This window comes from Streptopelia decaocto (genome assembly GCF_964273445.1).
Source record: "Streptopelia decaocto genome assembly, chromosome: 15".
In the NCBI taxonomy this organism is placed as follows: Eukaryota; Metazoa; Chordata; class Aves; order Columbiformes; family Columbidae; genus Streptopelia; species Streptopelia decaocto.
This window is the reverse complement of record NC_138670.1, coordinates 13,077,570-13,099,372: the sequence shown is the minus strand read 5'-3', so window position 1 is coordinate 13,099,372 and position 21,803 is coordinate 13,077,570. Positions and strand designations below refer to the sequence as shown.

Below are 21,803 nucleotides of genomic sequence, written 5' to 3'. Positions count from 1 at the left end.
TGAGAAAAGGGATGGTAGAGTGATGCGGTCAGGGCTGTCCGGCAGTACCCCAGTCACGGTAATAATGCCCCCGTTGTTCTGACCGCACCCCGGGAGGATGAGGGTGTTGCTGGCTAAGGGACGGATTGAGCATCCTGGGAAGGAATCATTGAATTCCTACAACACTTGGCTGAGCAGCATGAGAACCCAGGGAGACAGGGACCAGGGAGGTGCTGGAGAACAGAGATCCCAGATTTCTCTGGGCTGTGCACAAAGCCAGTGGGGAACCGGGCTGTGTGGCAGGATGGGAATCACTGCCGGGCGAGGGAGGTGACGGTGTGTGTGATGCTGGGATGAACCTGAGCTCTGCAACGCTCACAGCGAAGTGCCGGGGGATGCCAGGAGAGATGCTGCTGCCTCCAGTCTGGGCTGTGTGGGAAGGGGATGCGCGTTGGCAGCCGTAGCTCGTTACACTCTGGTCAGCAGCGTCCTGGCTCCTGCAGCCCAGGGCACGAGCGCACAAGACTGGGACTGACCACACGGCATCCCAGGGACGATCGAAGCCGGCTGACAGCAGGCATGCAGCTTGGGATGGTGCAAAGGGACAGCAGAGACACGGACCTTGGAGACGAGCTGCTGCAGGACCCTTCCTTTTGTCATGAGCAGGGGGTCACGTTTCCAGGAGACCCCACACAGCCTGTTCAGCCTCACAGCCTGGCCGAGAGAGACGGGAGGTGATGGGACATGACAGGAGGTGACGGGATGTGACGGGAGGTGATGGGAAGTGATGGGATGTGACGGGAGGTGATAGGAGGTGCCATCCTGCCTCGGTTAGAGCATTGCAGGAGTCTGCCAGGCCTGGACACTTGTTACCACGGGGGGGGCTCTGTCCACACGTGCATGTCCAACCAGGAGCTGATGGCTGAGCACGGTACCTGCTGCAGCAACTGCTCCAAATCTGGGTATGAAGGCTTGGAGCAGATGATGATGAGGGACAGGGACAAGCTAAAGCATGTCAGGAGACACAAGGATGCTGGTGCAAGCCTGGGCCTCATCACTGTGTATTCTCAGAGTGCCCATCCGCATGTCTGAAATCTGCTGTGAGCATCCCACGGCACAGCACGGCGTGCCCAGATCAGCAGCAAGACTCTTGCCCATGCAATGCCCACCCCAAAAAATGTCCCCCACAGGTCTCAGCGACATGGTCTGCTGAACAGCTCTGCAGCTCCTGGACCTGCATCAGCTTCTGCAGGTCAACCGAGGTTTGTGATTTTGTTTGATGCTTCTGAACGCAGACAGACATGATGGTTGCTCTGTCCCTGAGATGGCACAGCCAGCCCCTGGAGAGCAGAGAGCCCCCCGCACTGTGATGTCCCGTCCCTCCCCAGGAATCCAGGACAGATCAGCCAAGTGTGCTAAATACTAAACAGTCCATTTTCTCCCCAGGTCTCAACTCATTAAGTGTTCCAGGTTTTTAATTAAGACCTGCTGTGTGACCGATGTGTGCCAGATGCGCTCTGCGGTTAGAGCACAGGGCTGGCAGAGGTTCTTGGGTTGGCCCCAGGCTCTGAAACTAAAAGATTTCAGTTCAACAAGAGAGAAATGAGACCCAGCCCAAGAAACAGGGATAACGGTGCCAGAGCTCACAGCATCGCCAGCGTGGCTGGGAGGCAGCTCGGGTGAGGAGAGTTTCTCCTTTTCTGCTCAAGTGTTGGGATGTGGCAGAAGCCCCAGCCCCACGCAGGCTGCCAGGACCCCCGGCGGGGTGACGGGCACCCTTCTGCTCCCCTTCACAGAATCATAGAATGTTAGCGATTGGAAGGGACCTCAAGAGATCATCTAGTCCAATTCTCCCGCCTCCTGCTTTGCAGCGCTGCGATGGGCACACTCTGCCTCTGAGAAATGCCTTGGGCTGTGCCTGCTGCTGCTCCTGCCAACAGCAACGGCAACGCGCTGGCTGTCACGGCCAGGGGAACGGCTCAGAGCGAGGAGATGCTGGGTCTCCTTCAGAGAAGGAATGATTTTCCTGGACACCAGCAGCTTACCTGCTCGCACAGGGATCGGAAACCCAACTCCTCCAGCCGGTCGAGCTCATAGGTTTCCCCCAGCAGCGGGTTGAATGGCTTTGCGGTGCGGTGGACTGTGGTCGAGTAGGAAGACACTGAAAATGCAGCAACGAAGCACATCTGCTCTGTGGAGCTCTCGCACTTGACCGCTTTGTCCAGCAGCTCGTGGTACTCCAGGTCCTCGGTCAGCCTCTGCAGCATGGAGAGCGGCTCATTGAAGTTCACCTGGAGGGGAACACGTCGGGATCAGCAGAGCAGGAGAGATGCCGAGGTCAGCACTTCACCCTTTGCCATTTTCTCCTGGCACTGCACCCTGATCAGCACTAACAACCTGCACGCCGGGCTCCCCAAGCACAGTGTGATGCACCCCAAGAGCCGCGGATCTGGTGTGGCTGGAAACTGCTGAATCGAAGCTGCAGCCCCCGGGACAGCACGGGGCTGGATGTGCCAAGGCACGCTGCCTGCACGCTGCCTCTGCAGGGCTGCACAGACAGTAAATAAAGGCAAGAAACACATGCTGTGCTCCCTGAACCGAACTGCCAGAGCATGAAGGCTTTGAAGTTCCCAGCTGAGGTGTGTTGGGGAGCTGGCAGCCCCACAAGAGAACCAGATATCATAGAATCACAGATGGTTTTGGTTGAAGGGACCTTCCCAGCTCCCCCAGTGCCCCCCTGCCATGAGCAGGGACATCTGCACCAGCTCAGGTTGCTCAGAGCCCCGTCCAGCCTGGCCTGGGATGTCTCCAGGGATGGTTCAGCCACCACCTCTCTGGCCAACCTGGGCCAGGCTCTCACCACCCTCAGGCCAACAATTTCTTCCTCATTTACAGCCTCAATATCCCTCCTTTGGTTTAAAACCATCACCCCTTGTCCTGTCACAACAGGCCCTGCTCAAAAGTCTGTCCCCATCTTTCTTATCAGCCCCTTTTAAGTCTGGAAAGGCCACACTAAGGTCTCCCCAGAGCTTCTCTTCTCCAGCTGAACCCCCCAGCTCTCTCACCTGTCCCCCAGCAGAGCTGTTCCAGCCTCGGGTCATTCCTGTGGCTCCTCTGGCCCCTCTCCAGCAGCTCCATGTGTGTCCTGTGCTGAGGACCCAGAGCTGGACCAGCACCGCAGGGGGGGTCTCACAGAGTGGGGCAGAGGGGCAGGATCCCCCAAACCTGCTGCCCACGGGGCTGGGGATGCAGCCCAGGGTGCTGGGCTTTGGGCTGTGAATGCACATGGCAGCTCATGACCGATCTTTCCAGTGACGGAGCACCGGTGACCCCTAAAACGAGCCTGAGCAGCACGGCTCCCTCTCACCTCCCTGCCAGCACCACAGCGGCCACAAGCCAGATGTGAGACACGGCTGGGAGGTGCTGCTCCCCGGCAGAGCCGTCCCCAGGCCGGGTCATAGCCCAGCTGCTCAGAACACCTTGGAAAGCCGCACGTGAGGGTGTCCCTGCCCCTGGGGTGCAGCCCCAGGACAGCACCCAACCCGCAACGCCCCACGGGGCAGAGAGCAGAGGGGCAGCTCCGTTTCCATCCCCAAGTCATTGCTTTGTCAATTAGAGAATTGTGCTTTACACTAACAGGTTGGACAGGCTGCAAACATCTCCTGAAAAAAAAACCAAACCAAACCAAACCAACAAACAAAAATCCCCACAGTTGATTCTAGCAATATTTTTTGTTCTGAAAAGAATAGAAATTTAAAAAATTGAAAGGAAGACGGAGATGCTTTGTCCCATGTCTTCTGCCTCAAAATCATGTGAGATTCATTTTTTCAGTTCAGAACAAAGAAATACATTTCAGAAGGAGCAGATATTTAAGGACGGGAGAACCACTTCTATAAGCCACATCACATGTTTCATGCTAAAGGAAACTAACTCCAAATGATTCCACTCGGGGATTTAAGTAGCAGGGATTGTAGAGCGAGCTGTGTAGAAAGGGCAGCACCACGTCCACACAACAAGCAAATCGCAGCAGCTCGAGGGAACTCCCTGGAGAGACGCGGGCGGCGGAACCAAAGCAGCTGCAGCGTCCCCAGCAGCCCCGCTCGGCACCGGCGACGCTAAACCTGCCCCGGGGAAGGACGATGAACCCACCGCCAACGCAAAAGCCCCAAAGTTGTTTTCTTCCTTTTCCGTGCTGTTCATTCAGAGGAAAAACTAAGGAGCGCGTTGTCGGCACAGAGAGGTTTTCAGTGCATCACGTCCCCCGGGGAAGGGGATGAGGTCTCGGAAGTTCTCTTAATTAGCCAAGAATTGGGCGAAGGGCATGGAAGGAGCAACTCGCGCCGCTCAGTGTGCACAAGAGGCTCACCGAGGGTTTGCACTGTGATTAACCACGTTCCAAACAGCACCCCCGCCCGGCTGCTCCCGCTTCGCTCCATTTACTGCAGCGGCAGCTGGAAAACCCTCGCTCGGCAGCTCGTGCTGCGGAGACAGGATTCCAGTGGCTGTTGAAAGGGGATTAAATCGCCCCCCGCTGCCCTGCCATGGGCTGCTTGTTCTTGGGGTGAATCTCCCACAGAAATGCCACGTGCGGGGGGTCTCCCCCGCCCCGTATCCCTACAGATAACGCAGAGAGCTGACAGCGAGCAGCTGAGCCCCTCTGCAACCCACGCTCTGCTGAGCGCTTCACCGACACGGCCGTGCTGGGAAAGCAGAGCCGCTCGCCCCTGGGAGCATATGGAGTAATTACATCCCTGAGCCGGGGCTGCGGTACGGGCAGAACATATTGCTCTCGGGTTTGAACTCGGCTTCAGCAGCTCCCGGAATGATTTGATTGATATGGAAGGTGTAAATTTCCTCTCTCCAGGCCCAGGCAGCTGCTGGTATTTCACCTCCTGAGTTTATTTCTGTACCCATCACGCCTTTATCTGATATTGATGTCACTGCGGAAATGCTAACGGACGGCGCTGGGCTGTATATCTCGGCTGGAAATAGCATGAAGAAGAGACAAACTCATCTCTCTTACTCAGAGAGCATCAGGCACTGCTTTAACAACAGCCCAAATACAATCAATTCTGCATCCCAGCCCCTATAACACGTTCCTTCCCCTTTGCTCAGCGAAGGAGGACCCTGAATACAGTTCATGCTTTGCTGAGCTGCTCCCACACCAGCCAGTGCCACAATAACCCCCAAGTACCCTCAGCTACTTCACAACTCTCTCAAATCTGCCAGAGTTTCACGGTTTTTGGGGAAATGGATTTCTTATGATGGCACCCAGTCCCATCACACTGCATACTGAGCTGGGGAAGAGCTGCTGGAGACCCAGCAGCCTGGAAAGGGCTGTTTGCTCTGGAAAAACAGGCTGTGGGTTTGGGGGAGCGTTGGTGTGGGCAGCATTTCATCTGGGTCCATGAGGCACAGGGTTATTTACCTGCAAGAATTACAAGCACATCCCACTCACATGAGGGGGTTCCTCCAGATAGACCCCCCAGCAAACCCCCTCCTGACCCCTGCAGGGAGCCTTTGCCCCAAGGAGCAAACCCAGCAGCATCCAGAGCTGCTGTAAATCGTCCCCACAGAACCTCCTACACTAACAAGTGGCTCTTTACAAGAAAAGTAAAGAAGTTCTGTGTTGCTGGGGTGAACCACGGCCCTGCCGCGCTGTCCGTGCGAGCAGGCTGCTCCCCAAGCAGCGTGTCCCCAGGACGCAGGCTGGGGACAAGGCATCAACAACAAGGTCTCTTCTTCTTCCAGCCCCTGGGTGAGACACTCGAACCCTCAAGGATTCAAGGTGTCCTGGTTCCCTCCTTGCCTCAGCACCAGCTGGATGTGCAGAGGACACTTGGGCAATGTCCCCCCTGCTCGCCCTGGCACTCGTGCAAGAAGCTGCCGGGACACGGGCACTGTGGGGCTGCCGCAGCCAGCACGGGAGGAGGGATCGGTCCCAAAGAAAGAGCCGGTCCGACTCAAACAGTCCCTGATGTAACAGCCCCCACGTCAGAGCCGTATCCCACACAGCAACCAGCACTGCGGCCCCGTGCTGCTGACGACAGCCGCCTCCCCCCGGCTGGCTCAGCGCTCCGGCCGTGCCGGCTCGCTGGCAGCAGATGGAGGAGTCCAAGGGTGAATAAATTGCAGGGAAGGACGTCAGGCTTAGAGTCAGCAGAGCTGGGCAGCGAGGACACATCAGTGCTGTGGAGCAGACTGAGGTGGCTTCAGTGCAAAAGCCCCCCAGTATGGGGTGGTAGTAGGTGATGTGTTCCTGTCCCGCTTGGGGTGGCTGTGCTGTCACAGCCCCTGGCAGGGCCACCTGGAACTGTGACCCAACCCCTCCGTACAGCCCAGAGCCCTGGTGAGGGGCTGGAGCACAAGTGTGATGGGAGCGGCTGAGGGACCTGGGGGTTCAGCTGGAGAACAGGAGCTGAGGGGAGACCTTCTGATCTCTGAACTGCCTGAAAGGAGCTTGGAGCCAGGGGGGGTCGGGCTCTGCTCCCCAGGAACAAGCGCCAGGAGCAGAGGAAACAGCCTCAAGTTGCACCAGGGGAGGTTGAGGTTGGATCTGGGAACAATTTCTTCCCCAAAGGGTCGTGGGGTATTGGAACAGGCTGCCCAGGGCAGTGCTGGAGTCACCATCCCTGGAGGGTTGGACAGACGGACATGAGGTTCTCAGGACACGGGGCAGTGCCAGGGGTGGGGGAACGGTCAGACACGATGAGCTTGAGTGTCTATTCCAACCAAAACGATTCTGTGGTTCTATGACTCTCTCAAACCGAGCCCCCAGTGTCGGCAGGGCCCTCTCTGCCCGCCTGGGACACGCTCACTCACGGGCATGGGGATCTTGGAGAGCTCTTTGCCGATGCAGTTCTTCATGATGCTCCAGAGGTTAAGGCTGTAGTTGGGTTTGTCGGGGATGCGAGTCCGTCTCCTTTTCTTCGGCAGGAGATCTTTGCAAGTGGACTCATTGTAGCTGCTTTGATTTGAGCTTTCAAAGACCTGCGGAAGCAACAGAAGGAACACAGGTCTAAGCTGGGGTCACCCAGCATGACTCAACCAGACCCAAGAGCAGCAGCCACAGCTCAGGAGACATCGTGTGCACTTGTGCTGGGGAGCATCGCTGGAAGCCTCTTCTCCAGGGCATGGGGGAAATAATGGTGTAATTACCCCCCAGCACTGTCCCCCTTCCCTTAAGAGGGTATTTGGATGGCTCACAAAGCAACCAATGCTGCTCCATCCTGGAGGCACAAGAGGGACCTGGATGGAGAGTCCCACCACCCTTTCCTGCTCCCCTCCCCCGGTTTCTCGCCCTGGGACTGTCCCTCCCACTCTGCCCAGCCAACTCACACTGTCCTCCAGGTTCCAGTCCTCGGGGTGGCCCTCGCTGGCCCCGCTCACGTTACTGCCCGAACGCCTGCGGGGAAGAAAGAACCAGCCGGTGAATACAAGGAAGGGCAGAGAAAGGGAGGGAAGAGCCGGGGCTGGGGCAGCACAGCCAGCATCACCCAGAACATCTCCCTGCAGCACCCCAGGGGGACGGAGGCCGTGTGCGGGTGTTGGGAGGAGATGCTCAGCACAGGGTGTCCCAAACAGGGGGCACAGAGCCTCCCGTTTGCCAGCAGGCCCGGCGGTGTGACCGTGGCTCACACCACAGCTGCCGCCAGCACAGACAGACACCAGGGAGGTGTAGGAGCAGGTCAGCGCACACCAAGGCAAGGTGCTCTCTGCTTCTGCCCGCTGCTCCCCAGCATCTCCTTCCACATCCCTGCCCAGGCTCCCCTCGAGCCCACATCAGCTGCGGGGGCAGAGAACCCAGCTTTATTGCAGCACAGGCTTGATGTCTGCCCTTCCTCGCTATGGCTGGGGCCATCCTCACCTCACTGGCTCCATCTCCACCTCGCTGGCTCCATCCTCACCTCGCTGGCTCCAGGGGTGCAAGCGCAGAGGGGCGCAGGGCAGAGCAGCCTGTGTGCTGGCGGACATCACGCAGAGGGACCCCGCAGGAGGGGACACTGCCCCCAAGCCCAGCACCATGCAGAACCTCCCTCCCCTGCTCCTCCTGCACCCACAGCACCTTTTGCCAGGTTGTGACCTGTGGCACCAGGATGGGGGCTCGTACCTGTGGTGCTTGGGGTCTGCAGTTACAGTGATAAAAGCTGGTGCATCCTCCATGGCATCGAAATACTCCGTCTCTTCATCTTCATCACTGGCCTCTCCTTTCGCAGACTGCACACTCCCTGTCGGCACAAAGGGTTTGAGATGCTCAGTGCTGCCAGTCCCCTTTAGAACCCATCAAGCACAACTGTCCCCAGAGCCCACACTCCTCCCGCTGTGTCCCCTCCAACGCTGTCTCCCTTTACAGCTTGTCCCCTCCTCTCCAGCCCACCCCACGATGAGAGGACACCGTACCAGTTTCCAGCTCTGGACAGCAAGGACGTGCCCCGGCAGCGTGTGTCCTGCTCCCCAGTCCAGGCACACGAGCCCATCCTGCCGTGCTGGGCGGCACCTCCAGAAACGCCACCGGGCTGCCGGAGCCAGACACGCGTGACGGCAACACCCAACCGTGACTAACGCAGCCGCCACCCAGCACCGCCCCGTCTGCCGGGAAATCCCTCAGGATGAAAGCAGGAAAAAACTGTCACGTGTTTCAGGTGATGCTGAGAGACTTCCCGGCTGTGGGGTTTTCCAGCCCTACACTTACAAACATTTTTCTTCTCTCCTGTGGTGGCAAAGATCGTCACAAAACCAGGAGCAGACACAAACTGCGGTGACTTTTGAGACCCACTGCAGCTCCACAGAACCACTGAATCACTTTGGTTGAGAGAGCCCCTCAAGATCATGGAGTCCAACCATAACCCACCCCCGGCACTGCCCCATGTCCTGAGAACCTCATGTCCGTCTGTCCAACCCTCCAGGGATGGTGACTCCAGCACTGCCCTGGGCAGCCTGTTCCAATGCCCCACAGCCCTTTGGGGAAGAAATTGTTCCCAGATCCAACCTCAACCTCCCCTGGTGCAACTTGAGGCCGTTTCCTCTGCTCCTGGCGCTTGTTCCTGGGGAGCAGAGCCCGACCCCCCTGGCTCCAAGCTCCTTTCAGGCAGTTCAGAGATCAGAAGGTCTCCCCTCAGCTCCTGCTCTCCAGGGTAAGTCCCCAAGCAAGGAGCAGCAGGGTAATTAGGAATAATTATGGCATAATGGGATGTGTTAAAAAAAAGTCATGGGCATGCAGGGCATTGCCTTGCGCATCCTTCCCATCCCTGCTGACCCGCTGGGGACACCCAGCAGCAAGTCCCCATCCGTGTGGGGTTCCCGCAGGACCCTGTCCCTGTGCCCGCCGGCGCTCACCCTTGGCGGTGCTGGCGATGCCGGTGCTGGCGGCGGAGAGGCCGGGCGCCCCGCGGCAGGCGCGCTCCAAGCTGTTGTGCTGCTTGGCTAACTGCTCGATGGTCTCCTCCAGCCGGATCCGCTGCTCCCGCTCATGCTGCAGCGCCCGCTGCCATTTTCGGCTGTGGGTTTCGGCCAAATCCAGGAAATCACGGCAAGCCTGGAGGGAGGGAGGGACACGTCAGCACCTGGCATGGCCCATCATGGAGCCAGCGCTGGCACACGGTGACGCCAGAGCTGACTCCCCATCACCGCCCTCCTCCTCGCCCAGGACCCCGGTTTCATAAATCGCAATCCCAGAGCTTTGCATGATGCCCCATATCCACAGGGCTAAACTCAGCTCATCCCAACCTGAATCACCCTGCGGAGACGGCTGCAAGGCAGACAATGGCCCGGGGACCACAGAGCCACCGCGATGTCCCCCAGCAGCCCGGCTCGCCGTGCCCCAGCCCCGCAGCCCGTTCCTGTCCCCGGGCCCATCGCTGCACCCGGCTGGGCTCACACACACCCCGGGCAGGCCCAGCCCTTCACACACACCCTGAGGTTCCGAGCAGCTGCCGTCATCCCCAGTGCTGTGAACGTGGAGAAGCCAGACAGGCCCATGGAGCCATGCACACGGACACGGGCAGCTGAGAGCCCTGCGCCCCGAGGCAGCAGAGCAGGAGATGCCCAGTGCCCCTGGAGCTGCACTGAGCAGCAAAGGCCCGGCCTGGCCCCCATGGCACCTTCACCGCGGCCTAAAGCTTCTCCTCTCCACGACAGGCACGTTTCTGGGGAACGGGACCCGGCAGGCACAGGGACACACGCACACGCGCTCAGCCCACGGGAAGGAAATTGTTGGCCCTGAGGGTGGTGAGAGCCTGGCCCAGGTTGGCCAGAGAGGTGGTGGCTGAACCATCCCTGGAGACATCCCAGGCCAGGCTGGACGGGGCTCTGAGCAACCTGAGCTGGTGCAGATGTCCCTGTCATGGCAGGGGGGGCACTGGGGGAGCTGGGGAGGGCCCTTCAACACAAACCATCTGTGATCCTAAGGAGGGCTCACAGGATGCATCAAGCGATGCTTTGCAGGATGCACAGTGTCCCTGTCCTGTGCCACCAGGCAGGGGACAGCAGGGTCACCATGACCCAGGCTGACAGGAGAACCCTTTGGTGGCACCAGTCACCACCACAGCCCCTTGAGTTCCCCTCACATCACCAGGATCGCAGGCATCGCCCAGCCCGGCCGTGCCGGACACCAGCGGGACAATTCCAGGCGCAGGACACGACCCCCGCTCGGGGACAAGACGCCACCACCCCCACGAGCTGCCGTTCTGTTGTCTGATGAGGGACAGGCAGCCCTCGGAGCTCTATTTTTAGGTTATTTTTCATATTAGACTGAAACACAGAGTCCCCTCAGCTTCACCACTTCTTTTGCAACCAACCCCCCTGCTGCGCCCCGGCTGGGACACACTGAACTTCTAACATTTAAAGGCAGGAAAAGAGGATTTTTATAGAAATTCTATGGGAGTTTGGGGGCAGGCTGGCAACTTGCAGGCAATTTAACTCTGCTTCGGCCAGCTCCAACTCAGCGTCACAGCAAGCGAGTAAAACCAGAGAGTTCTGAATGTCTAACAGACTTCTAATCATCCCCAGGACTCGGTTATTTTCTATGTTTCCATCTACTTGGATTTCACATGTGGTTCATTCAGCTCTTGGCAGGTCACTAAATTTGGGCTGAATATCGAGGTACCTCCTGGTCAAGCAAGAGATTTGGGGCTTCAGCTTCCATAACCTGGCCTGATTTTAACAGGATTTGTCCAATAAAAGCTCCGATTCATCCCTTCTTCATCAAACCTCTCCTTTGGATAGGAGCGGGATTTGAACCTCATCCACGGAAAGACTTTTTTCCTTTAATAACATCAGAAATGAATCACGGAATCACAGAATCACCAGAAAAGTGACACAAAGCATCAGGTTTTCATATTTTAGGTGAAGAAGCACAAAGCAGATGGATTGAGTACCCCAGGATAAGAAAGCAAACTGCAGGGGGGGCACACGTGCCTTTGGTGAAATCCTGACACTGGAATGTCCCCCAGTCTCACCGCCAGGAGCCTGCGCTCACAGGAAGAGGCAGGAACCAAACAGGTCAGATACACGAAGGACAAACACGAGTTTGGGTCTATGCTTTGGAAAAAAAAGTAATGATCAGTGTGCCCATCATCTTGAAGAAGATGATTGGCTTTGTTCTCACCTCTGCTCCCCCTGGCTTCCCAACACGCGCAGCGCGGAAGGACCCGACTCCACACTTGTGTCATTATGATGATTAACACCTCCATCCCCAGGGGCTCCCGCCTGCTCTCTGCACAGATCCCAGTCCACGGCTGGATTCCTGCGGGATCAGTCCCAGCATCGAACTGCGCAGAGTGAATTCAAACCCACAGACCACACTGTCACAAACCTGCTGTGTTCTCCAGTGTGGTCACATCCCAAGGGCAGGATGCAGCGTCATTAAGGCTCTAACGAGAGGCAATCAAGGCAATCAAGGCAATCACATGCAGTTTTACTAGGCAGAAATCTCAGAGTGGTTGGGCTGCAGGAGCTCTGCAGATCCCCAGCCCAGCCCTGCTCACGCAGGGTCACAGAGCAGATCACACAGGTGGGTCCAGGCGGTTTGAATGTCTCAGAGAAGGAGACTCCACACCCGCTCTGGGCAGCCTGGGCCAGGCTCTGGCACCTCCCAGCAAACAAGTTTCTGCTCATGTTCACATGGAGCCTCCCGTGTTTCAGTCTGTGCCCGTTGCCCCTCACCCTGGCGTTGGGCACCACTGAACAGAGTCTGGTCCATCCTCTGACACCCACCCAGAGATATTGATCCATTGATCACATCCCTCTCAGCTTCTCTTCTCCAGCTCAACAGCCCCAGCTCTCTCAGTGTCTCCTCATCACAAAGATGCTCCAGCCAAAATAATAATTCAGTCAAAGTCCATTTGCAAGCTCTGAACAGGGGTTTGTGCTACGGCATCAGCTACTCAGCCACGGGACTTCCAGCTGTGGCCACCAGTGACACCAGGAGCAACTCAGCGGTGCCGTCATGGCAACAGAGACACTGACCCGCTCGAGCTCAGGAAATACTCCCCTGAGCACCCAGCTGCGGTGGCTGGATTGTCAGCCAGAAGAGGGGGCGCAGATCCCCAGGAGCGGGGCAGAGCCCTCTGCACGTCCTCAGCACCGCGATGGGAACGCGGCTCCCGCGAGCTCGGAGCAGCCGGCACGTCCCCCGCTTTGAGCTCCTCCGGTGCAGGCAGCGAGGGCTCCGGGGCCTGTCCCCCCCGATCCCCACCTGTGGTCTTACCCTGCACCCCCAGCCCCATGGGGACACCCACACAAACCACAGACCCCAAGGGGCTGCACAGACGGGCACTGGGAGATGCGAGACCAGACAGCAGGTTTCACGGGCGCTTCGCACCGCAATTTCACCTTGCGCTCCACAATCAACTCTGTTCCTCCCCCCACCCCAAAAAGTCCCGCTGGCAGCCACCACGGCCACAAACCATCGGGCAGACCCTGCCCTGACGCCTTCATACCCAGCGTGGAGCTGAAACCTCCAGCCAGTTCACATGAAGCCCTGCCCCGAGCTGGCACGCCGGCGTCTTTTATTACGCTGATGCATTGCAATAAGAGGATGAAACCGCAAGGGCAAGTAATGAGATAGCGGCCGTGACCTCCCCAGCCCAGCAAAGCTCATTATCTGCTCCCAAGGTCCCTCTCCGCGGGCAGCCCGCACACAAATACCTGTTTTGGCACCGCTCGCTGGCACTGAGGATGGAAATTGCCGGCTGTCCCTGGTTTAGGGGGGCTGAGCGCTTTAAAATGATGCGCTAGGACATCACTTGTCATTATCCTGCTACAATTAAACACGGTTTGTAAGGTATAACGGTAAATTAGGGTAAACAAGGGGAAAATTAAGTAATTACAGAAGAGCCACACGAAGGCTCCAGCGCATCACCAGGAGCTGGGAGCCGTGGGATGCAGAGGAGAAATCGCTCCATCAGTCAACGGAAATCAACGTCCTAAATAAAAATCACAGCAGATAAATCCTCAGTTCCTCCCATCCCAGGGCTGCAGAGGATCCATGCGGAGGGAAATCTGCACCGGGACGCTGCATTTACAGCCTTATAAAAAAAACCCAGGTGATGGAGAAGCGGATGTCAGCGCTGCAGACGTTCTGCACCGAGCGCAGGAGGTTTTGGGGAGGTGACCGGGATGGTCTGCGCTGCTCCAGGGGCAGCAGCTCCTCCACGCAGCAGGTCGGGACGATGCTTGTTCCTGGCAGCATCGCACAGCTTGTGTTCCGGTGGATTTTGGGGCCAGCTGGGCTGTGCACAGGGTTTATTCCCTGTTTCCAGAAGGCGGTCAGGCCACCCTTCTGCAGCCCCTTGCTCTGTAATTCAGACACTGGCACGAGCGCCCTGCCCGCGCTCTGACCAAAACACCGCGGGCAAGCGGCACGTCTGCTCGGTGGAAGAGAAGCCATGCTGAGGGTGGTAGCAGGAGAACGTCCTGCAGAAAGATCCCCCAAGCCCAGCGCCCCAGCTGGCCAAGCAAATTAAAGTTCTTAATTTGGTTTTATACCTTCCACGGCCACAGCGCAGAGTTCCACGGGGATGCTCACCAGAGGGGACAGTAACACTGAACAGGGCTCAGGGTGTATTTTTCCACCACCATCCCTATCAACAGAGCCCATTCCTGAGCCAAAAACGTGCCCTGGACCCCCAGTCTGGGGCAGGGGCAGCGCCACAGAACCAGCCCACGGGCTCCCCGGGGCTGCAGGGAGCGGGGCGAGCAGCTCGGACATGGCATCTCCCCAGGGAGGTCGCTATTGAGGGGAAACGAATCCCAGCCCTTGTCGGAACTTGGCTGTCGGGTTTTCCCCGATCCCCACGGCTGGTCGTGTGGTCCACGAGGAGCCAGGGCTCACACTGAGGCAGCTTGGCCGTGTCTCAGCTCCCTCCTGGCCCTGTCCGCAGGGACCCCAAGCAAATCATCCCCAGACGAGGCTGTTTCGGCTGCCCCCACCTTAGAATTATAGAATCATTACAGTTGGAAGAGTCCCTCAGGATGACTGAGTCCAACCATAACCTAACTCCAGCACTGCCCCGTGTCCTGAGAACCTCATCTAAACGCCTTTTAAACCCCTCCAGGGATGGTGACTCCAGCACTGCCCTGGGCAGCCTGTTCCAATGCCCCACAGCCCTTTGGGGAAGAAATTGTTCCCACATTCAACCTCAGCCTCCCCTGGTGCAACTTGAGGCCATTCCCCCTTGTCCTGTCACTTGCTACTTGTGAGAAGAGACCAACACCCTCCATGGCACAACCTCCTTCCAGGCAGTTTAGACAGCGAGGTCTCCCCTCAGCTCCTGTTCTCCAGGCTGAACCTTGGCCGATGACAAACCAAGACCGGTGTGGGTCACGTTACGGCGTTTGCTCGCACGTCCCCAGCTCCAGGAGGAGCCGCGCTGCCCTTTCCCCAGGACAAAGGCGCATCGGACACGGGCGCAGCCTGACGTGACGTGTGCCACAGCTGCAGCCACAGCTGTCAGCAGCAACGAAAACGCCGCTGGCTGCCGCCTGCCACCGAAGGACGAGACGTACTTCTGGTCACAGCTGCAAAAACCCAAAGATCTGCGCCTTCCCCTTGGACACACCATCCTCTTCCAGCGACATCTCTCGTGTCACACTGTCCCCAACCCCTTGAGATGCAGGATGGAGCCCCCGCACACAGCGCACCGGCGAGGCCAGCCCACCGCTCCCGGAGGAAACAAATCCTGACGGAAACCAGCCACGAGGCTCCTCCGGGACCTGTCAGCCGCATCCTCTGCGCAGGGCTGGGATGGCTTTGCCACCGTTCTCAGTGACGTCCATCACCGAGATGCTTTTTCCAGCTGGCTGAGCACAACCAGCTCCCAGGGCTGTTTGGTGCCGCTGAGGAGCAACAAAATGTGGCCGGGAAAGCGGTCCTGAAGGAGCGGGGAGTGACGGGAAGGGGGGAACGGGGCTGGAAAGCGGGATGTCCTGGCAGGTGTGGGTTTGGGAGATGACGCTGAGACCCTGAGCACCGAGCAGCCGCGTGGGGAAGGGAGAGCATCGTTCACCGAGCGTGACAGCGGAGCAGGGGGCGGCGCACGGTGGATGCTCTCCCCGTGCTCCCCGCGCGGAGCCGCGCAGGAGCTGGGACTGGCCGCGGGAGAGGCTCCAGAGCTTCAAAGCCCGGGTGTCCCAGCAGCAACCTCGGCGCAGGATGTGCCACTTCCCACACGCGGCTGCTCGGCGCCAGGCCCGCAGGTGACCCCACGGAGCCCCCAGCACCACACAAGATACCTACCCTATTATTTTCCAAAATGGGCCAGGCTCTGCGGTCCCTGGGATGGAGCGTTTCCAGACGCAGCACCCAGCACCCCAATTTCTGAGTGCTCCTTTGCAGATGAAACAAGCCAGGCCGTCACCCATCACTGCTTGCAGCCTGGTTTGGCCCAGCTGCCGGGGAACTGGGGATCCTGGGGAGCTCTGCGAAGCCCCCATTAGCGCAGGGGGTGGCAGACAGCCCTGCACAGCCCGGGGCAGGATTTAACCCTTGGGCTCTTCAGCATCAGCCGCCACACACTGTTACCAGGCGTCTGCTCAGCACCGCGGGCAACCCAGCAAGGGCAAGTGAGTAATCGCAAAGAGGGATCTCCCCACCGCCCTCTGACTGGTTTTCTTGGATGTTTGCAAGCAAGGATTGCAAATCCGCTCGCACAGCGCAGCACCGGGGGCTCTGGCAGCCCACACGCTGGGTTTCCGACAGCCACCGTGCCCGTCTCTGCCCTAAATCTCAGCTGCTGCGACTGCAAAAGTTCTTTGAAATGCAGCTGCTGTGAAGCCCTGACATGGCACCAGCACCACGAGGGTCCATCCTCGCTCATGGGGACCCACAGAGGGCACGGTGAGCCAGGAGACCCCCAGGGGACCCCAACCCCGAGGGTCTGTCTCTTCTCGGGGCCAGACACAAGAGGCAGAGGTGCAGCTGAATGTGTCCCTTCTCGGCAGGAGGGGAAGGGTGGGGACGCAGGAGACACGCAGCTGTCCCTGCCCCAACCACCCCAGCGGTGCTCGGGACCCCCGTCCGTGCTCCAGCCGGGACCAACGGATGCTGCGGCCCCTCGGCCCGCTGGGGCAGCCGAGGACTGGCCAGGGCAGGAGACGGGGGGACCAGGTCCCAGGACAAGCTCCGACCTGTGACCAGGTCCCAGGATGAGCTCCGACCCAGGGAAGGACAAAAACCTCTTCATGCCCACACTCTGTCCTGCCCTCAGATGGGTTTGGCTCACTCTGCACCGTGCTGGGATGATTCCCAACCCCGCTCCCCTCCTGTGCCACCGACCCTGCCGCAACGGCTCAGAAAACACCCAGGGTCTGGGTGGAAAACACCCACCAGCTGCTCAAGGGCTGTGCTCACCCCTGTCACCTCCCTGCCCTCTCCCATTTCGGGAGAAGCTGGGGCCGAAGGGCCAGGGAGGTGCCCGCTGTGCCCCCAGCTCCCACCTTACCCCAAGCGGGGGCTGGGAGCAGCCGGGGGGAGCCGGAGCTCCTGCGGCACCGCTCGCACGCAGCACAGCTCCCACCACCACCACTGGTCGTGCCTCATCATCCCCAACAGCGACAGATCTTGCAAACCGCACAGGACAAAGACGGGCGGATGTTTCTGGTGGCAGCAATCCCCCCGTGTGGGCGGACAGGAGCAAAGGGATGGTCCCCAGCGGTGACACCGGAGGGACACACGTGGCTGGCTCAGTCCTGGCACAGACTAAGGCGGGGGGACACGAACCCAGCTGAAATTTCAGCATCCCAGGTCATCGCTCATTCATTCCTTTAATACCCCCTTCAAAGGTGAAAACAAGTGCAGTGGCCAAGCAGGAGCAATGCCTGGAAATCCAGCTTATAAAACCCTTACGGAGCGGCGGCTAAATTTAGTTACAGCTGAACCTGATCTGGGTTGGAAGCGAGACAGCCGCAAATCCACATTTCGCCGGCGCAGGGACACTGATCATCCTCGCAAAGGTCAGCAGGTGACAGGCTCCTGGACGAATGAACCACCAAGGAGATGCAGATCCCGAGTTGCAGGATGAAAGGAAGAGAAAAGCAATTCCCCGGTGAGGGATGTGGCTGGGGTGTCGAGGCTACGCGTGTCTGAAGATCCAGAAGTCCTCATCGTCATCTGCAGAGTTCAGCCACCCACTGCTCCTCTCAGCACTAGGAAGACCATGTCATACCCTGTATCCCCACGTCATGCCCATATCCACCCATCGCACCCCATATCCACCCATCGCACCCCATATCCACCCATCGCACCCCATACCCACCCATCACATCCCGTATCCCTATGTTCCCCCAAGCCATCGCTGCCATGACACAGCTGCTGTGGTTCAGCAGCACCTGGATGCATGTGGGGTTCGGGGAGCACAGAAGTTTGCTCCAGTCCCACACAATGGGGCTGTTCCGACCCCAGCCAGGCAGGACAGGGCATGGCGGAGCCACCCTGTTTGGGGAGCCACCCGCTGTCACCCATCACAGGGTCCATCACAAGGGCAGTCAGCTGCTTTTGGTGGAGAAACAGGTGATTTCTCCCTCCTGTCATACCCTGCCTGCACAAACTTTATAGAATCATAGAACCACAGAATCATCTTGGTTGGAAAAGCCCCTCAAGATCATGGAGTCCAACCGTTCCCCCACCCCTGGCACTGCCCCATGTCCTGAGAACCTCATGTCCGTCTGTCCAGCCCTCCAGGGATGGTGACTCCAGCACTGCCCTGGGCAGCCTGTTCCAATGCCCCACAGCCCTTTGGGGAAGAAACTGTTCCCAGATCCAACCTCAACCTCCTCTGGCGCAACTTGAGGCCGTTTCCTCTACTCCTGGTGCTTGTTCCTGGGGAGCAGAGCCCGACCCCCCTGGCTCCAGGCTCCTTTCAGGCAGTTCAGAGATCAGAAGGTCTCCCCTCAGCCCCTGTTCTCCTGTTCTCTACCATCCTCCCTCAAGGTCTCCCCACGGCCGACCCTCCCGCGGGCAGGAGCAGAGGGACCAGCAGAGGATGCTGAGCCCGTCCCCAGGCAGCATCACCCCATACAGAACCGGCCTCAGCCCTCCCGCAGCCCCACCGCTGCCTCCCCACGCACACAGGGACAGTGCGGTGCAGGAGGAGCCACAACCTGCCCCAGATTTTGCCACAGGGCCACAGCTGGATGGAGCCAGGGATGGAGAGCAGCAGCCGAGATGCTCTTCTGCTCCACAAGCAAGCTTGTTTGAAAATAGAATGGGATCATAGAATCAAAGAATCATTTTGGTTGGAAGAGGCTCTCAAGATCATCGAGTCCAACCGTGGCCTAAATCTAAATCTAAACCTAAACTTAAAATAATTCAGAGGAAGGTCGGACTAACAGGCAGTGCTGCTTGGTCACCCCTGAACGTCCCAACCGGTGCTTACCCCTCACCAATTTGCAACTCGGGCAGATCGTTAGCACCGAATGACAAAAACAAGCTCTGTCCATCTGCAGTAAGGGCACAAGGTCCTGGGGAAGCCCAGCGCTACCTGCAAGCTGGTGGCAGGAGGGCCAGAGGTGGCTTCTCCTCCTCTCCGTGGCTGGAACAAGTTGTTGGAGCAGGTCCTAATCCAGCACTGGATGGTGGAGCTGTAAATCATGGTCAAGAGGAAGCACAGTGAGAGTGGTCAAAAAAGCATGTTTTCATGGAAAAACACCACTGAGGCTCCTGCAAATTCCCGTGGAGGAAGAGACAAGGTGCCACCAATGTCCTGCTGGGGAGCAGGAGGTGAGACACGATGCCACCAGCTCCATGGGCTGTCCCCGCGCCCGGCAGCTGCTGCCGCGATGGGCGAATTTAGCACCTTTCACACATTTGTCACGGCAAATATACCAGATTTCACAGCTTGTTGCAGACTAATAGGAACGTCGTTAACCGCCCGCGGATTATTTACGCCGCTGAAAACGATCACCCGGGGTCACCCGTGTCCTGCCAAGGTGGTGCCATCACACACCCACGGGCAGCTCTGGCTCCTCAGCGGGAGCAAACAGTCAGAATTAGATACAAGGAACAAAGAGACGAGGTTAATTAGCTTGAAGTGTAAATGGCCACATGGAAGCGTGCCAGATTTCTGCCCAGGGGTGTGAAGCACGGGGGGTGACAACCTTTGGGGAAGTCCCAGCAAGGCCAGGCGCTTCAATGCTGACGGATGCCGAGGAACATGCTCAGACCTGCGGTCCCATCTGCCCCGAGCATCCTGGAGGAACAGCCCTGCAAATCCAGCCTTTGGGGAGCAAAAATCCTACCAGGGAAGTGTCCTGTTCAGGGAAGCGACGTTGGTCTGGGAACAACACCTCCTATGCTCAACCAGCCCCTTCCTTTGCCTGCATGGGACAAGGACCACTCCACCGCCCAGGAGTGACATGAGAGAAAGCAAGTGCCAGATGCATTCAATCATCTCTTTTTCAGCGGTGAATTATACAGCAGGAGCCATCACTCCATTCATCAGTGGAAAAAGCGCGTTGAATTGCATCAGGCGCCTGGTGCCTCAGAGATAAGCACTCCCGTCCTTCCCAAACCCTGTGACACACCTGGGCTGCAGAACACCCTGTGAACAGCCCCCGAGGGAAGGGCGAGCGCTGGTTCCCCTCTGAGCTCTGAACACACTCATGCCATGTGAAAATGAGCTGTTTGGATTGAGAGCGCCGAGACATGCGGAGCATTCGCACCGTCAGAGGGCTGACTTGCCCTTCCCCCTGCGCCAAAATACTCTGAGCACAAAGCAAAAGGGAAAATACGAGGACGGAGCCGGCCTGAATCCCAAATCATCTCACACAAAGAGTGGGATCACAACGAGACGTGGTTTTGGGTGCAGTCATCTGCCACGACAGCGAGGGTACCCGGTGGCCCAGGGCCAGGCTGGGGGGACGTCACCAGAAGCAGCAGCGCACGGAAACATCGATCAGCACCAACTGCTTAAATAATGGCAAATCTGCCCCAAACCCTTGGAGTGACCCTCAGCCGGGTCATGAGCATCCCAGCTTTCTGAAGGATGTGGGGACACCGAGGGCTGCTGCCCCAGGGACAGGGCTGGGGGCAAGAGGACAGTGCCAGGCTGAGCCTCACACCATGAAAAAATAAGGTGGCATTGCATAAAAACAGGAGAGGACAGCAGGTGGGAGCTTGACGCCAAAAATCACCCTATTCCCCATTTCTTTTCTTTTCATGCTTCTGAGTGTTACCTTGGAAGGAGCTTCACATCCAGGCAAAGTGGGGGCTACAGAAATACATGGACATGGAAAAGCTCCAAACAGGGGGGGGAGGACACGGGAGCAGAGCTGGTTCCACCAGCCCTTGGTGACCTCCCAGCAAGAGCCCCAGCGCTCACCACGGTGCTCCTGAAGTCACCGATGGTCCCAGCCCAGGTGGCACCTTGTGCCCCAGTGGTGCCCGTTTCTCTCAGGGGACTGGGGGTTCCCTGAGAGTCAGAGATGCCCAAGGTGGAGATGTCTACACTTGGGTGGGAGTCAGATCTCGTTTCATGCTTCTGTCTCTGGAAGTTTTATTACCTTATGGGCACTGCATCATAAGAAGGACATTGAGGTGCTAGAGAGAGAGCAGGGAGGACGGAGCTGGTGAGGGGCTGGAGCACAAGTGTGATGGGAGCGGCTGAGGGACCTGGGGGTTCAGCTGGAGAACAGGAGCTGAGGGGAGACCTTCTGATCTCTGAACTGCCTGAAAGGAGCTTGGAGCCAGGGGGGGTCGGGCTCTGCTCCCCAGGAACAAGCGCCAGGAGCAGAGGAAACGGCCTCAAGTTGCACCAGGGGAGGTTGAGGTTGGATGTGGGAACAATTTCTTCCCCAAAGGGCTGTGGGGCATTGGAACAGGCTGCCCAGGACAGTGCTGGAGTCACCATCCCTGGAGGGCTGGACAGACGGACATGAGGTTCTCAGGACATGGGGCAGTGCCAGGGGTAGGGGAATGATTGGACTTGATTATCCTGAGTGTCTCTTCCAACTGAAACAGTTCTATGATTCTATGACCATGTTATTTTGGGCCATCTGCCTAAACACCACAAAGACCCTGGTGTTCCCCACCATGACGTGGGCTCAGCACCACGTAACCACCCAAAGACACCTCACCCAGGGTGTATCTGCCCACAGAGGACCTCACCGCGGGTCCGAAGCAGCAGTGGAGTCCAGAACAGCGCTGGCAGGACAGACAGACTCACCTGCAGCCTCACGGACGCGTGATCCCCGCACGCAATGAAGGGAGGATTAGTGCGAAACAGCAGTAAATCCGCTCGCCCGGCTGTGTTGACAGGCTCTAATCCCGCCCTCCCGCAGCCTTTATGTAGCTACTGAGCCTGGAATCATCGCGTACGGAATCATCGCGT

At 58.3% G+C, this 21,803-nt stretch overlaps 1 protein-coding gene across 1 annotated transcript in view; it reads right to left on the bottom strand.

Annotated features, from left to right (window-relative positions):
* The window catches only part of OSBP2 (oxysterol binding protein 2), a 132,284-nt gene that overhangs the window by 9,695 nt on the left and 100,786 nt on the right, over window positions 1-21,803 (bottom strand). The window contains exons 4-8 of the mRNA XM_082065980.1: window positions 9,316-9,514; window positions 8,090-8,207; window positions 7,318-7,384; window positions 6,802-6,969; window positions 2,025-2,270 (exon numbers count right to left, since the gene is read on the bottom strand). Coding sequence (XP_081922106.1) covers window positions 2,025-2,270; window positions 6,802-6,969; window positions 7,318-7,384; window positions 8,090-8,207; window positions 9,316-9,514 — 798 coding nt within the window. The remainder of the gene's footprint in view (window positions 1-2,024; window positions 2,271-6,801; window positions 6,970-7,317; window positions 7,385-8,089; window positions 8,208-9,315; window positions 9,515-21,803) is intronic.